This window comes from Orycteropus afer, unplaced genomic scaffold (genome assembly GCF_000298275.1).
Source record: "Orycteropus afer afer isolate SDZICR_OR568_19922 unplaced genomic scaffold, OryAfe1.0 scaffold00339, whole genome shotgun sequence".
Classification (NCBI taxonomy): domain Eukaryota; kingdom Metazoa; phylum Chordata; class Mammalia; order Tubulidentata; family Orycteropodidae; genus Orycteropus; species Orycteropus afer.
The window spans coordinates 3,090,296-3,108,750 of NW_006921926.1; the positions used below are offsets into that span (position 1 = coordinate 3,090,296).

Genomic DNA, 18,455 nt, shown 5'->3' on the forward strand with positions numbered 1-18,455 from the left:
CCACATTGTTCTCCCTCTTTATGCAGGATCCTAAGGAGAATTCTGGCTGTACTTCTCCCAAGACAGATTTATTCCTTTTTCTGGCAGTCCATGATATATTCAATACTCCTTGCCAACACCACAATTCAAATGCATCAGTTCTTCTCCGATCTTCCTAATTCATTATTCAAGATTCTCATGCATATGAGACTATTGAAAAAACAATGACTTGGCTCAGGCACACCTTTGTCTTCATACTGACATCTAACACCTTAAAGAGGTCTTTTGCAGCAGATTTGCCCAGTGCAATGCTTCATTTGATTTTTTTTGACTGCTGTCTCCATTGATTGTGGATCCAAGTAAAATGAAATCCTTGACAACTTCAATCTTTTCTCTGTTAATCATGATGTTGCTAATCAGTCCAGTTGTGAGGATTTTTGTTCACTTTGAGTTGAGATGTAATCCATACCGAAGACTGTAGTCTTAGATTGTCATCAGTAAATGCTTTAAGTCCTCTTCACTTTCAGCAAGGAACATTGTGTCATCTGCATGTCATAAGTTGCCAATGAATCTTCTTATAACCCTGATGCTACATTCTTCTTCCTATAGACCAGTTTCTTGGATTATTTGCTCAGTATACAGATTGAATAAATATGGAGAAAGGATACAACCTTGAGACACACCCTTCCTGATTTTAAACCATGCAGTATATCCTTATACTGTTTGAATGACAGCATCTTGGTCTACATACAGGTTCCTCATGAGCATATTTAGGTGTTCTGGGATTCCCATTCTTTTAAATATTATCCGTAATTTTTTATAATCCACACAGTCCCATGCCTCTACTTAGTCAATAAAACACAGATAAACATCTTTCTGGTATTATTTTCTTTCAGCCAAGATCCATCTGACATCAGCAGTCATATCCCTTATTCTGTGTCCTTTCCTGAATCCCCCTTAAAATTCTGGCAGTTTCTTGTCAATATACTGCTACAACTGTTTTTTGAGTTATTTTCAGCAAAATTTTATTTGTAGGTGATATTAATGATATTGTTTAATAATTTCTGTTTTCTGTTGAATCACCTTTCTTTGGAATGGGCAAAAATATGGATCTCTTCCAGTAGAGTGGCCAGGTCTTTCAGATTTCTTGGAATAAATGAGTGAGTGCCTCCAGCTTTGTTCACATATAATGTCCTTGATGTCATCCCACAACTCGTCTGGCCTTCAGTCACTGGTGTTCAATGTGTCAAATCTATTCTTCAGATGGTCCGTGTATCAGGTGGGATCCATTCAGGGACATATTTTGGCTTGCGTGGACATGTTTTCGTGAGCTTCAACTTGAACTTGCATATGAGCAATTGATGTCTGTTCCACAGTCAGCTCCTGGCCTTGTTCTGACTGATGATATTGAGCTTCTCCATCAGCTCTTTCCACAGATGTAGCCAATTTGATTCTTGGGTATTGAATCTGGTGAGGTCCCCGTGTATAGTGGTCATTTATGTTGTTGCAATGAATAAGTCGTTGGTCTTGCAAATTATAATGCGATCTCCAGCACCATTTATATCACCAAATCCATATTTTTTACCTAGTGATGCTGCTTTTTAGTTTCTGACTTTTGCATTCCAGTCACCAGTAATTATCAATACATCTTGATTGTATGTTCAGTCAGTGTCAGACTGCTGAAGTTGGTAAAAAATCTTTAATTCCTTCATCTTTGGCTTGACTGCTTTATCCTAGGAATACTGAAAAATCCTTTTACATTCAGATCCCTTCTTCTAGAAAATTGAATCCTTTCAGCTGCTCTGATGTAACTCAGCTCTGCCTTAAGAATTTTGTTCCTGCTTTCTCCATGCCTGTGAACACATCACCATGACTTGAATTGGCTCAGACTTGGCTCTCATCTTCCTCACTTGGTTTGATGTATCTAACTTTCTTTGATCTCCATTCATATTTTTCTCTGATTTTATGTTTATTTTTCTTTTCTGGTGACAGAAAGTTTATGTCTGGTTTTACTCTTTGCTATTTAGTCTCCTTGTAGGAACTTGCAGACATCCTTCTCTCTGTCAGTAGTGCCTTGTGCTCCCCTACCAGTGACTGATTCTAACTCATAGCAACATTATCAGCCAAAATAGAACTGACACATAGGGTTTCCAAGGTTATACTATTTTACAGAAGCAGACTACCACATCTTTTCTCCCGTGGAGTGGCTAGTGAGTTCAAACTGCCAAACTTGCATTTAGCAGCTGACTGTTTTAACCCCTGTGACACCAGGGCTCCTTTGACTTTGTTTAGGTCAGGCATATTCTGTTTTAACGTCTTAGACTTTGACATGTTCAGATAAAATCTGTTTTGAGACATCAAGGAACAGAATGTCTCAGGTATATGTAAGATTACAATAAGAATTCTTAATTCTTTGTGTATATACTACTAATTTCTAATGTATGAAATGCTAACGTAAGAAATGATTAAAAAAAAAGTAGATTCTTTCTGAGATTTCATTTGTATTTCTATACAGACTATAATGTATTGGAAACATTTTTAGTACTTGACCCTCGTCTTAGACCCAGGCTTTTACGTTCAGTTTCCTGTGTCACATCTCTTTTTCCATGTTTGCTGTCACTTTCCTTACAACAAATTTAAAACTGACCTTTCTAACTTGTCTTCCAAACCAAACATTTTCTTCATTTCCCAATTTCTGTCTGTAGCTTCATATGTGTGTGTGTTTATTTAATTTCATCAGTCTGTAAGCCATGTAGTTATCTTTGAGTTCTTCTCCATCATCCACTAAAGGGATCAGAGCATCAACGTTGGTTGATTCTTCATTCAGAATCTCTCTAAGACCCCACAATCCTTCAGTAGTAACTCTTTGCCCTAACACATCATCACCACATCCCTTCTTAGTACAATAGCCATTCCTTGTCTCCCATCTCTACATACATGAAGCCACTTTGCATACTACAGATACTTTAATTTTTCTTAAGATACTGCTTTTATTGTCTCCTTATTTCTGCTACTGCCTATTTATTAAGACCAAACTCCTCAACCTGATAATTGAGGATTCAAAAAGGGTGGAGTTGTTGTTGTGTTTGCCATGTTTCCTCTGCCTCGATTTTCCTTTTTTTTTTCCTGCTTCCCCCATGCATCTGAGTAACTCATCCTTCAGCAATCTGCTTTATAGTCACCTCTCTGTGATGCCTTTTCTGAACTAATTAATAATTTCATCCTCTATATTTCCATATGTTGTTGTTGTTGTTATGTGCCATTGAGTCGGACCCAACTCATAGCAACCCCTCCTTGGGTTTCCGAGGCAGTATCACTATGGAAGTAGATTGCCCCATCTTCCTTCTGGGGAGTGGCTGGTAGGTTTGAACCACCAGACTTCTGGTTAGCAGTCAAGTGCCTTAGGCACTATGCTACCAGAGTTCCCATATTTCCATATAATCTACCGTATTATAATAGAGTTAGCTGTTTATCTGCCTTTCTCTTGCAATCTTGAGAATTTGGGGTTAGGGACTCAGTATTAGTCATCTCTTTCCTAAAACACAGCACAGTACCTGGAATAGTGCTAGAAATTAATACATATTTATTAAATGAATGCATGAGTGAATAATTAGCATGAAAGAAGATTTCTTGTTTTTCATGGTGTTATTTTTCATCTGTGCACTTATTCACTTTTATGTTTTCTCCAAAAAATTTAAATGCAATTTATTTTTAAAAATAATAGTATGCAAAATGCTATATTAGTGATTGGAACTATTTACATGTATGCATGTGTTTAGAAATTCTGTGTATCATTTGTATTAGAGTAGCAGGACTAATTACTACTGTTGACATTAAGCTCCTTGTAAACAAATCAAAACTTTTCCAATTTGTGTTATTTGTCTGCTTTTGTTGACAGTGGTAGACTGGCCTACCTAGTGACCTTAAACTATGAAGTAAAATGAAATTAGCTGTTGGATATACACCACAAATATAGTTTTCCCAACACAACATACACACATACTCTCACACACCCCAAAATTTAAAGTTCTTCAGTGGTCAGATCAAATTCCACTTCATCTATTAAACTTTTCATGAATAATTCTATTTTTAAGTATCTTTTCCTCAGAATCCCTGTAGCATTTCCAATCTGTAAAAGAAAACTATTGTAACTACCCTACTCTTCATTGAGCAATTATCTCATTATCTCACATTTCACATTCATGACAATGGTAAAAATTCTACTATCCAATTGTTTCACACATTAACAACGAACATCTGACTGTAAGGAGCACTGTGGTGAGAGTAATACTGAGTGTAAGGGTTGAGGTTGTGTGTCAACTTGGCTGAGCCTTGATTCTCAGTGGTTTGGCAATTATGTAACATAATTTAACAGTTATGTAATGATATACTTTGACAGTTATATAATAATGAGGTTTGTAATGATGTGACTATCTTCCATTTTGTGATCCAGTGTGGTTATCGTATGTTTTTTCATATCACAACCTGGACTTTGGAATCTAACCATGTCAATAAGTGTATTTTATTTATTGTAGCCAACTATTTTGTTTTACTCTGATCTTTCATTAGCTCTGGCGTGTGTGTGTGTGTGTGTGTGTGTGTGTGTGTGTGTGTAACTTGTCTCTCCTCTGCTGCTCAAATTCCAGGAATTTAAGCAGAGATCTAGAGATCTGAAGTGGAACTGAATGACTCACACTGTAGTAAATACAATGTGGAACAATGGTCTTGGCTTGGCCTGTCTTGTTTAGCACCCTGGCAGAATGTCATACAGAAGCTCAGTCTTTACAAATGATCATTTTCTTGGCTGTGACCCTTGGCTGCCATTTCTAGCATTGTAGACTATGCTAGTGGGATGGACAATTGAGCACCACTTTTACCATGCTCATCCTCATGCTGCCAGTCTCCCTCTGCTCCTGTATTGGATGCAGCAGGGATCACTCACCAATCATCCCAGGATAGACCAGGAGGGAGGGGCCAATTGCTCTAGTATTGTCCAATTTCAGACAGACCTACCTCTTCACCAGTACTTAACGGCTCTATCCTGGGCTATTGTACAGGAATCCAGCTCTGGCAGTGTAGCTAGAGAGGGCAACAGGACCTTTTGCTAAATGAGCAAAGTTGGTTGAATGAAATGTCTGAGCTGAAGAGATCACTTACAAAGAGATCAGAAGTGATAAGGAAACAACTCATTCAGGCAGCTGCTCTTACCATCTAACTCCCAACCCTGCCTACTGCCAAGATGCCATCTCCCCTGGGAAAGGAGTCAATGTGCTATAAGCCATATTCTCATTACTGAGTCTTTCCATGAGCCAGGGCTTCAAAAGAAATGGCTCTTTGTTGCTCATTCTCTGTTATTCTGCTCTCACTCCTTGTACTTACTCTTTACAACCTTGTTGTCTTTGAATGTACATCTTGCCCTCTTGATTGTATCACTCTCAGAGTCTAAATTGTCAGTCAGATGACTTTCTGCCCTTATGTCTTTTTCTTCTTTCTTTTTCTAGAAGAATTCCCTGTCTGGTCAGGCTTATCAAACAGTGCTCATTTGCCTCTTCCTTCTAATATTGCTTATTACATACCAGAGTATTTGATCCCACCTGGTTATATGAAACAATCTATTGCAGAATAACCATTACAGACATACTTTTTACAGGTAGTACTAGACAGCCTTGCGGGTCATCTGCCTAGTGAAATGTTGGAAAGATTGCCGCCACCTTGACCAATAATAACGTTGCAGTTGAAATATTTCCCAGTCCTTCGGTTAACAACTTTAATGCAGAGGGATACTCTTATTATTTTCTTCTCTTTCCCAATAAACTTCTCCCACACTTTGTCTCCAACATCTATTGTCTCAGAAGGCTTATCTACCTGATGGAATGACACATAAGTTAGATAGACTAGGCCTTACTTGCAACAGCCTGGGATTTTGATAAAGCCTCCACAGTCTGTCGCCATAGCAACTTCTCCTTGGAAAATAATGTAGAGAGCAGCCAAGTTTTCCTTGGTTTTTCCTGGTTTATCTTGGTTCTTCCTGAATTCTCCTTAATATTCTATGGCTCATTCATCTCCTCTTTGCTACAGCTATTCAAGTCTCTCAGTTTTGGCTCCAGATTCCCATCAGGGTCATTGTGCAAAACTCCAAATTGAACTTCATTTTTAAGCTTTCATGGTCCCTGGTAAACAGTGGGAAAGTCATTTTTTTTGATTTCTTTTTTTTTTTGTTATTGTTGTTGCTGCTGCTGCTGCAAGTCCTGGGCAGCTGGGATAATTTCTTATTTTATGGTGACACAGGTCTTTATAAAATATTATTACTTTCTTTCCTGGAGACTCTTTGTAGTTCTTTTAAATTGTGTTTGCCTCTGGCTAGATTTTTCTTTTTTCCTCCTCAGTTTAAGATATTCTCTCTTCTGGGTTTTGTGAGTGTTCTTCTGCCAGGACTTTTTTTTTTCCTTAATCTTGTTATGCACATAAGCCTTTTTTCTCAATTACACTATATCATTCTCTGCAATTATGTAGAAGATGAATCTTTTGCTAATGACCTAACTATACTAATTTAAACACTGCTTATTGAATTTCTACTTACTAAATAAAGATTTTTTTTGTACAGAGCATCCAGAAGTATAACATATATAACTTATATTTCCTTAAACATGGAAGTTTCCACTTTGAAATTGACTTTAGATTCCATTTCTATGATTTTTAAAACCATTTATATAGTATTATCTTAAAAATCACAAATTTAGCAAAGATGTTTACTGAATTTTCATGTTGATAAATATACATTTACTATTTACATATTAAAAATTAGAATTCAAACAAAGCATGATTTTAAGCTCATTTTATACTGTGGTTTTAGATTAGGTGTTTGGGTAACAGGTACCAAAGCAGGCCACCACTATTTGAAGAGTTGAATATTTACCTTCAGGATGGAAATCAGATCTTCAGTTAATACTTTGTTCTGGTTACCTAGTGCTGCTCTGACAGGAATATACCACAAATGGGATGGCTTTAACAAACAGGAGTTTATCCTCTTACAGTCTGGAGGCTTTAAGTCTGAGTTCAAAGTACCAGGATATAGAGGCTGGGTGAAAGCTCCTCAACCTTGGGCTTCAGCTCTGCCTTCTACTCCTGGCTCACTGAAGCTAGAGGCTGTTCAGACAGCTGCTGGATGCTGAGGCTGACAAACCCAAGGTTGACAAATAAAAAGGCACAGTCCTGATGTTACCATACAACAAAGCAGGCCATTGATTCGAGTCCACTGAAAGTCCCAAGATCTGCAGAGCATGGCAGGCTGCTGAACAAGGACTCAGCTACATGCAGGGTTCAAGTGTGCCATAAGCTAGAGACCATTCCTAAAGCAACTTCTTGTATAGGGGAGGCAGACCACGTCCCTAAAGCAGCTACTGAGCTGCTTGTGGTAGATCTCATCATAGAGTTGATTGTCAGTCTCATCGTGGGGAATAATTACTACCAGCTGCCCAGCCACTCTACCAGGCCTTGCAAAGTTGACATACAACCTTAACTACCACATACTTATTATAAATAAAAGTGTTTACTGGTCAAGTTGAGATATAATTATACATTTCATAATTTCTCCCATTCATTTCAAATCAAATAATTTTGATGTGCATTTTAGAATTACTTGAGTAATAGGTTTGGACACCTGATTAAAAGTAAATTAAAATTTTTATTTCTGATTTTGCATTTCATTTTCCCTTATTCTCTAAACCCAAACTATTTGTCTGAAATCTTATTACTGCTTTTTAGTGGGCTTAAAATGAATGATGTATATACATTTTTTTTTTCTAATTGTAAAAAAATTTAAACCACAATATCTGGTTCTATTTTCTTTATCTTGAATGAGGAACTTAATTTGAGAAGAAAAGCAGCATAAGCTTATGACATACTTCATACTTAATTCAGTCTGAGTTTGAACTTCTGAAATGTGGGCTCATGGGGACAAGAACAGTCCTCTTTGATTCAGAATATGGTTTGGTTCAGTTATTGCTATGTAGTCTTCTTTGAGGGGATATAGTCCATTGCTGTGAACCTCTTAGTGTAGAAGAGGAGTGAATAAATTAGATGTATAGCCAATAGACTATAAAAAGTAAACTATTAGAAAATAAACTTACTTTGCATAGTTCAATGGCTAATTAATTGATTTATTGATTAAACATGTTAACTCACTGAGCAAATAATTGTGAACAAAAATATTTCTTTAAAGCAAGATTCAAAGTAACACACACTTATATGCCCCAGCTAACTATTCTTTTCTTGACATATTTATTCTCCATTTCCATTTCTTTAAATCCAGAATTAGTCTACTCTCAGCTTGAAATTACAACTTGCTCAGAAATACCATACTGTTTGTCTGCTGGCTCAAAGCTAGGAGGTTCCAGGATTGAGCTCAGAATTAGAGCAATTTAAGTTTTACAGTCTTTAATCTCTGTAATAATACTCCTTAGGTCCCAACTATCTACAGACTATTTATCCTTTGTTACTGCTTGCAACATTTTTTTTTTTTTTTTTTTAATTTCATTCCTTCTTCAAAGGCCGGAGGCCAGGAGGACTAATAGCTGCCAGCAGTTCTGTTAACAAAACCCAAACTGTTTCGTTAAAGGAAGTTTTCTTCAAATAAAAACAACAGAAAAGTTTCTTTTCTACTAACTTTTATTTCTAATATAACAATTGCCTTCTAATGGAGCTCATACTAATGTCTCAACAATGTACAGAAGTCTTGTGATTTTGTCTGTTTTTACTTAATGGAAACAAATTATTAATAATTAATAATAATTACAATGGTAGATTTTATAATTGTATATATCATATACTATGTAATTATGTTATAATAATCATTATTTATTAATATTATTATTAATATATACTTTATATTTATTATTCTGAATCAACCTGTGTATGGGCGCTCTGGTGGTATAGTGCCTAAGGCATTTGACTGCTAAACAGAAGTCTGGTGGTTCAAACCCACCAGCCACTCCTCAGAAGGAAGATTGGGCAATCTACTTCTAATACCGCCTTGGAAACCCAAGGAGGGGTTGCTATGAGTCAGATAGACTCAGGGCAATGAGTTTTTTTTTTTTTTTTAATTCAAAGATATTGTACTTTGTGGTCTTTTGAAAATCTTTCAGAAAATAAATGTGTATATGTGTGTGTATGTATTTGTGATAGAGAGAGAGAGAGAAAAGGAGGAAAGGAAGAAGCGAGGGGACGTGACTTCTTCTAATGGCACTAGGCATACATGGCATAAAATAGTGAAATAGTGCTGTAATACTGAAATTTTGTTAGTATGCTTATATTGAACTTATTTAAAAGTACTATGAGACTTGAATGGTAGTCTTGAGATCATAGAACTCACAAAGAAGCCTGTATCATTGTCACTTTCTTTATGTGCCCACTGTCCAAATTTGCTTTTACAACTGTTAAAGCACAGACTCAACTGTTTTTTTTTTTTTTTTTTTTAAATCTATTTAGAACCCATTGTAGTTCATTGATTTTGTTTCATGTTGTGCTCAAATCAACTTAAGAGACGTTTTATTTGCTGGGTTCTCTTTAGAGTTGAGTCTCTCCGTGTAAGACGATGAGCTTCATCAATTAAGTGACACATATTCTGTTCCTGTTATCACAAATATTCTGTCATAACCATGAATCACCTAAGACATTGCCTCATCTACTGTATTGCAGGAAAAACAGAGGTTTCTGACGGATGTTCTGCATGAAGTGATGCTGCTTGACGGTTTGGCCAGTTCCCATCCAGTATCACAGGAAGTGCTTCAGGCAACAGATATTGACAGGGTGTTTGACTGGATCGCATATAAAAAGGTGGGAATAGATAAGACCCAAGTGCCAATTGGATGTTTCACTATCCAGGGTAGCCACAGTGTTTCATGCTAGATGTATTATATTCATCTCTTCTTCCTGACAGATAGAAATGGACTGTGAGGTAGAAAATATAAAGTCACTAGGTTCATGTCATTTTATGAGTTAGGACTTTTGCTTTGTAAATCAGTAAAATGGAGATGACTGTTTGCCAATATTAGAAGTACTAATGAATAAATGTTTGAAGACTCAATATGAAATTGCTGTACAAATGGTGTTATGTAAATGTCAGATTTAGCATTAATAATAAGAGAACCTAGTAGTATAGTGACAATTATTTTTCACTGGTGTCCCTTACATATTATGTATTTTGATTGGCTAATGCAAATGTAATGTGTATTCTATAAATGTTATTTATAGGGACATTTTGGAAATTAAGCATCTATCCAGGAAATAAGTATATAGCAAGCAAAAAATTTAAAGATGAGAATTTGAATGGCAAAGAAAATTTTGGATTAATAATTGAGGAGCCCTGGTGGCAGAGTGGTGAACTGCTCCACCAGTACCTGAAAAGTCAGCAGTTCCATACCACCAGCCATTCCACGGGAGAATGATAAGGCAATCTGCTTCTGTAAATATTTACAGCTGGCAACCCTGTGGGGCAGTTCTACTCTGTCCTATAGGATTGCTGTAAGTCAGAATCAATTCAACTGCAGGAGGTTTGTTTTGTTTTTTTTTGTTGTCCAATGACCACATCATTTGATTTCTTGACTGCTGCTTCTATGGGCATTGATTGTGGATTTAAAGTAAAATGAAATCCTTGAAAACTTCAGTATTTTCTCTGTTTATCATTGTGTTGCTCATTGGTCCAGTTATGAGAACTTTTGTTTTCTTTACATTGAGGTATAATCCATAATGAAGGCTGAAGTCTTCAATCTTTATCAGTAAGTGCTTCAAGTCCTCTTCACTTTCAGCAAGCAAGGTTGAGTCATCTGCATGTCATAGGATGTTATTGAGTTGTCCTTCAATCCTGATGCTGCATTTTCCTTCATGTAGTCCAGTTTAGATTATTTGCTCAGCATATAGATTGAATGGGTATGGTGAAAGGATACAATCCTGACACACACTTTCCTCATTTCAGAACATGCAGTAGTCTCTTGTTTTATTCTTGGTCTATGCACAGGTTCTACAAGAACACAATTAAATGTTCTGGAATTCTCATTCTTTGTAATGTTATCCATAATTTGTTATGATGAACACAGTCAAATGCCTTTGCATAGTCAGTGAAATACAGGTAATCAGCTTTCTGGTATTTTCTTCTTTCAGCCAAAATCCCTCTGACATCAGCAATGATATCCCTCATTCCACATCCTCTTCTGAATCCAGCTTGAATTTTTCACAGTTACTCATTAACATACTGCTGCAACCCTCTTTTAGTTATCCTCAGCAAAATTTATCTTGTGTGATATTAATGATATTGTTCAATAATCTCCACAATCTGTTGGATCATCTTTCTTTGGAATGGGCACAAATATGAATCTCTTCTAGTCAGTTGGCCAGGTATCATCTTCCAAATTTCTTGTCAGATAAGGATAAACACCACCACCATTGCATCCATGTTTTTAAACATCTCATTTGGTATTCCATCAATTTCTGGAGCTTGTTTTTCACAATGCCTTCAATAAAACTTGGACTTCTTCTTTCATTCTTGAGCACATGCTGTCTCCTGAAATAGTTGAATATCAATTAATTCTTTTTGGTACAATGACTCTGTGTATTCCTTCCATCTTATTTTGATTTATTCTGCATCATTCAGTATTTTGCTCATAGAATCTTGAGGCTTGATTTTTTTTCTTCAGTTCTTTCAGCTTGAGAAATGCCAAGTGTGTTCTCCCCTTTCAGTTTTCGAAATCAGATTTTTACACATTTCTTTGTAATACTTCATTTATCTTCTCGAGACAGCCTTTGAAATCTTCTGTTAAGCTCTTTTTCATCATCATTTCTTCCATATGATTTAGCTACTGTACATTCAAAAAACAAGTTTCAGGGTCTCTTCTGACATCCATTTTTGTCTTTTCTTTCTTTAGGGTCTTTTTAAGGACCTTTTGCTTTCTTAAAGTATGATATCCTTGATGTCATCCTACAGTTCGTCTGGTCTTTGGTCACTAGTGTTCAGTGCATCAAAGCTGTCCCTGAGACATTCTTTAACTTCAGGCAATATATATATACTGAAGTCATACTTTGGCTTTTCTGGACTTGTAAAAATTTTCCTCAATTTCAGTTTGAACTTTGATATGAGTGCTCGATTGTCTGTTGTGTAATTGGCCCCTTGCCTTATTCTGACTGATGATACCTTTCCCACAGATGCTATGATTTCATTTCTGTATACTCCCTGTGTTAGTCCATGTGTGTAGTCTCTGTGTTAGTTGTTCAAAAATGGTGTTTATAATGAATAAGTCATTGGTCTTGCAAAATTCTATCATGCAGTCATAGTCATTTCTATCACCAAGGTCATATTTTCCAACTACTGATCCTACTTGTTCGTTTCCAACTTTCACATTCACATCACCAGTAATTATCAATGCATCTTGATTGCATGGTTGATCAATTTCAGAATGCAGATGTTGATATCCATCTTTAATTTCTTCATTAATTAACAATATTGCTTGATTTAAATTCTGTCTGCTCTTTGATCTTTTTATCCTCAGTTTACCTTCTTTTGGTTTAATTTAATTTTTATATCCTTTGCTTGCATATTAGCAATATTGCTTTGTTTTATAGTTTTAATGATACTTTAGGTTTATATTATACATCTTTAATCATGGTTTATCTAGAAGCTGTATAATATTGCCTCAAATAAAGCATAGTAACCTGACAATAGTATAATTCTACTTTGTTCTTGTCATTTTTGCTATTTTTTCATACATTTCATTTTTAAATCTTAAAAACTTCACAATACATTTCTTTTAAGGGGAATTGCATAATAAGAAAAAATCTTGTATGTTTACCAATATAGTTACTACTTTTTATGTTTTTTATTCTTTGTTTCTATCTAGTGTCATTTCCCACCTGCCTAAAGGAGCTCTGGTAGCATATAGTGCCTAAGGCACTTGATTGCTAACCAGAAGGCTGGCAGTTCAAACCCACTAGCCACTCCTCAGAAGGAAGGTTGGATAATCTGCTTGCGTATTGATACCACCTTGAAAACCCAAGGAGGGGTCACTATGAGTCGGGTCTGACTCGATGGCACATAACAACAACGACAACAACAACAAAGGACTTCTTAAGGATATCTGCTGGTGCATTGGTTAAACTGTTAGACTGTTGGGCTACTAACCCAAAGATTGGCAGTGACAACCCACTAGCCACATAACAACAACAGCAGCAGCCATTCTGAGGGAGAAAGATGAGTCAGTCTGCTTCCATAAAGATTATCAGCCTTGGCAAACCTATAGGGGCAGTTCTGTTCTGTTCTGTAGGGTCACTGTGAGTCAGAATCGATTCAATGGCAGTGAGATTGATTTTAAAGGACTTCTTTAGCATTTCTTATAGTACGGATCACATGGTGATAGTTATTTCATATTTTGTGTTCCTGAAAACATATTCATTTCCTCTTTTGTTTTTGAAAGAGCAGGAGGAACCAGTGAGGAGCAACATAATTGTATTTGCATTCCAGAAAAGAATTTTTTGTAGGTGTTATAGACAATAAGATTAATATGACAAGTCTGGAGATTCCAGATATTATTATGGAATCTAGAATTTATTTTGTTTGTTTTCCTTTTTTTTTTTTTGTAATGTGTTATGTTGTTGCAATTGATAAAATCTTGCTTTTGCTCTTCTGTGCTCCCCTCCCTGTAGATCTCTATTACTAGACAACATTAACTTCTGCCAACAGTCAACTCCTCGTTGCATCAATGCTCTGCTAGATTGTCATCTCTTGTTATTATTTCTTTGATAACTATTCTAATTATTCCTACTGTTTCATTATTATTCCTGAATTTAATTTCAGTATGCTTTAAATAACTTTTTTTAAGAGAAGTAATTCACTTCCATAATTCATAGAGGTATGGAAGATTATAGAAAATGAAAATTAGGATCTAGTAGAACCAATGATTTTTGTAGATTTGAATTTAAGAACTGAGTACCTTTGAAGAAATGAGGAGTGCTTTCTAATATGAGTAGTCCTAAGTCAAGTACTGAAAAAGCAACATAAACAAACTTTGAAATTCTATGAAACATATATTTAGAATAGGAAGAGAATGAGAACTAATCTGATAAAAGTGTTTTTTTCATATTTGTGCCTATTCCAAAGAAAAGTGAATCAACAACATGTGGAAATTATTGAACATATACAAGTAAAATTTCATTGAAAATGAGACTCATATGGTTGCAGCAATACATTGACAGGGAACTGCCAGAAATTTAAGCTGCATTCAAGAGGATGTGGAATGAGGAATTTCATTGCTGGTATCAAATGATCTTGGCTGAAAGCAGAGAATACTAGAAAGATCTTTACATGTGTTTTCTTGACTGTGCCAAGGCATTCGACTGTGTGGACCATAACAAATTATGAATAACATTGTGAAGAATGGGAATTCAGAACAATTAAATGTGCTCATGCAGAACATGTGCATATTCCAAGAGGCTGTCATTCGAAAAGAACAAGAGGGTACTTCATGATTTAAAATCAGGAATAGTGTGTCTCAGGACTGTATTCTTTCACCATACTCATTCAATCTGTATGCTGAGCAAATAATCCAAGCAGCTGGACTGTATGAAGAAGTGCACAGCATCAAATTTGGAGTATCATTAGTGTCCTATGATGTGCAGATGATGCAATATTGCTTGCTGAAAGTGAAGAGGACTTGGAGCATTTACTGATGAAGAAAAAAGACTTCAGCCATCAGTAGGGATTATATCTCAACATAAAGAAAACAAAAATCCTCACAAATGGACCAATAAGCAACAGAGAAATATTAAAGTTGTTAAAGCTTTCATTTTACCTGGATCCACAATCAACGTCCATGGAAGAAGAAGTCAGAAAATGAAATGACATACTGCATTGGGCAAATCTGCTGCAAAAGACCTCTTTAAAGTGTTAAGATTTCAATTTGAAGACTCTTTAAAGTGTTCAAAAGCAAATAAATCACTTTGAGTACTAGAGTGTGACTGACTTAAGCCATGGTGTTTTCAATAACCTTATATGCATTGAAAAACTGGACAATGCATTAACAAGAGTGAAGAAGAATAGATGCCTCTGAATTATGGTGTTGGCAAAGAATACCATGAATTGAGAGGAGAGTGAACAAATGTATCTTGGAAGAATATAGCCAGAATGTTGTTTTGAAGTGAGGATGGTGATATTTCATCTCATGTACTTTAGACATGTTTTCAGGAAGTGTCATTTCCTGGAGAAGGAGATCATGCTTGGAAAATTATAGTGTCAGTAAAAAAGAGAAAGACCCTCAAAGAGATAGACTGACACAGTGGCTACAACATTGGGCTCATACATAACAATTGTGAGGATGGCTCAAGACTGGGCAGTGTCATTCCATTGTACACAGGGTGACTGTGAGTTGGAACCCATGCAAAGGCACCTAACAACAACATCAATCTGGGAAAACAAGTTAGATTCAGTGAAATAAACTTTCTGTTTTAATGGTAGATTGAATAGAAGTGGATGATAGATAAAAATGCATTGGAAACATAGAATAATATCCATAGGCAGGATGCACTGAAAAGATGGATTGAGACAGTTTCTTTGCTCTAAAAGCACACAGGGAAGTAAGAATCAATGATCCAATGACCTGGATGATGAAAGTGAAGGAATACTTATTAAATTTACATAAGATGTCAGGTTGGAGAGATTGACTATAAGGTTGAAAGTGAGGAACAAATTTCAAAATAACTTAAGTAAATTTAAAGAGAAGCCTTTGAAAATAAGAGCATATTTAAGTAGTTCTTATATCAAGATTGTGATATTTTAGAGAACAACCAAAATTATATAGAATCAAAGCACCAAAAAGCATTTGAAAACACCAAAATAAATAAATAAATAAATCACCAGGGGTCATGGTGAACTTGCAATTTTCTGCCAATATAATCCACACTTAAAGTTTTGAAATCCTTGTACAGCAATCAGAACAAGTGCATACATTATCTGTCATCTGTAGAAATGGATATGAAAATGTCACCTGGCCATTGTCAGCTATCATCTCTTATGATTCCAGGCTCCCCATCTATAGCATCATGTCAGCCAGGCAACCGTTAATACATGGAGAGTGTGCATATTAGTGCTATATACAAAATGGCTTGTTTCTGTAGAAAAAAATAAAGTTTGGTGGTGCGTTCCTTCAAGAATGTGTTTTAACCCAGTAATAGACATAAAACACATGAAATGATAAGAGCAATTTTATTAAAGTAATAATAATACACATGTGAGTTCTGGTAGTGTAATGGTTAAAGCATTTGGCTTCTAACCAACAAGGACAATAGTTTGAATCCACCAGCTGATCCACCGAAGAAAGTTGAGGCAGTCTGCTTCCGTAAAGATTTATAGCCTTGGAAACCCAGTGGGGTCACTATGAGTCAGAATTGACTTGATGGGAATAAGTTTGGTTTTGATCATTTAATGAGCACTTAACTATGTGTTGTTGTTGTTGTTATGTGCCGTCGAGTCAAACCCGACTCCTAGCGACCCCTCCTTGGGTTTCCGAGGCAGTATCACTACAGAAGTAGGATTGCCCAACCTTCTTTCCGAGGAGTGGCTTGTGGGTTTGAACCGCCAGCTGTCTGGTTAGCAAGCAAGCATCTTAGCCACTATGCTACCAGAGCTCCCACTTACTATGTACTAGCTGACTGACCTTGTACAAATCACTTAACAACTTAAGTCTGTTTCCTAATCAGTAAAATTAGGGTTTAAAACACCTATAAAACATTTCCAAAAAAATGCTCTATACATAAGTACATAAGTACAGAGCATTTTTTTGGAAATGTTTTATAGGTGTTTTAAACCCTAATTTTACTGATTAGGAAACAGACTTAAGTTGTTAAGTGATTTGTACAAGGTCAGTCAGCTAACAAGTTCACAAGACTTGAACTGAGATATAACTCCAGATTCTGGGCTCTTATTCACAACACCTTCCATAAAGAAATATATTTAAGACACATTATGATATGAACCATTTCAGTTGATAGTAAGTCCTGGTTCTTAGGCCACTGTTGATCCTCTTTCTCTCATCCTGTTTGTCAGGGAATTCTGTTGGCTCAATGTTTCCAGATTCTCACCTCTTTTTCCCACTATCAGTACTACTATCCTGGTTTGAATTGCCTCTACTTTGCTCCAGTAGTTTCCTAAAAGGACTCTCAGTTTCTAATCCTGCTCCCTTGAAGTCTGTTTTTAACTAGATATTTTTGAAACCTAGGTCAAATAGTGTCAGAACTTTACAGTGACTCCCCACTAAAGTGAGGATAAAAGCCAAAGTCTTTACAGTGACCCATGGAACCCTACTTGTTCTCCACTTATCCCAGTCTCCCCAAACTGCCATTGACCCTTAATTTACCTCTTATCCCTATTACTTCATTTCTTATTTCACTCCCCTCACTTACAGTGCTTCTGCCCCACTATTCCCTTGCTTTCCTGGGACTCCACCAAGTTCCCTCCCATACTAGGGCCTTTGAGCTAGCTGTTCCCTCTGCTTGGAATGTTACCCAAGATACTGTCATGGTTCTGATTTATTCTCCCATGAAACTTTGCTTAAATGCCACTTTCTCAATGAGGCCTTCCATTTAAAAGAGCACCTGACACCTTCACTCTTGAATTCCCTTATTTTGTTCCAGTTATTCTTTTGTCCTTTGTCATTGATCATCTTCTAACATATAATATATTTAATTCAATATGATTACTCTAATATCTGTTCCCCAACCCCCATTGAATGTAAACTCCCTAAAGAGAGAGATTTAAATCTGTGTTTTTCCTTGATATATGTAATATATCATAGTAATTACACTGTTTGTAATAGTAGACACTCAATAAATATTGGTTGATTTGAATTAAAGTGAATATCAGAAAGAATAATGTAAGCAAAATACCATGGTATTTCAGAGAGAAAAATCCTGTCTTATAAAAATTACAACAAAAGAGTTGGCACTTAAAGTAGGATTAAGATGTTTCATATATTAAAAAATAATAAATAAATAACCAACCACTGCCATTGGCAGCCAACCCCTTTAACCACTGTACCACAGAGGCTCTTGTTCCAGACATAATTCCATATAAATTCAGAAGAGGGAAAGAAGATTGTATTGCTCAAGCTTTCTATTTCCCTGTGGGTTCTGTCACATGGGGCCTGGCCCCTCAGCCCTGGACCTCCAGGGAACCTTTCTTCTCAACTCAGCTCTTCTCCTGTGGTCTCTTCACTCTCCTGCCTCAGGCCCAATCAGCCTCCTTTTGTTCTTCAAGTCTTTCCAGCTCTTATTCTTCTGAGGATGCCTGTTCTGGTTACCTAGTGCTGCTCTGACAAGAAACATACCACAAATGGGATGGCCTTATTTACATTTCACAGCTCATAACAGAAGGAAACAAAAATATTTGATGCACATATACAATGAAGAAATATAACAATCACAGTCCTTGTTTCTGCAGC

General features: G+C 36.2%; 1 protein-coding gene across 1 annotated transcript in view; it reads left to right on the forward strand.

Moving 5' to 3' along the window:
* TRHDE (thyrotropin releasing hormone degrading enzyme) overlaps positions 1 to 18,455 on the forward strand; it is a 647,634-nt gene that overhangs the window by 411,203 nt on the left and 217,976 nt on the right. Inside the window, exon 6 of the mRNA XM_007952466.2 lies at positions 9,676 to 9,813. Coding sequence (XP_007950657.1) covers positions 9,676 to 9,813 — 138 coding nt within the window. The remainder of the gene's footprint in view (positions 1 to 9,675; positions 9,814 to 18,455) is intronic.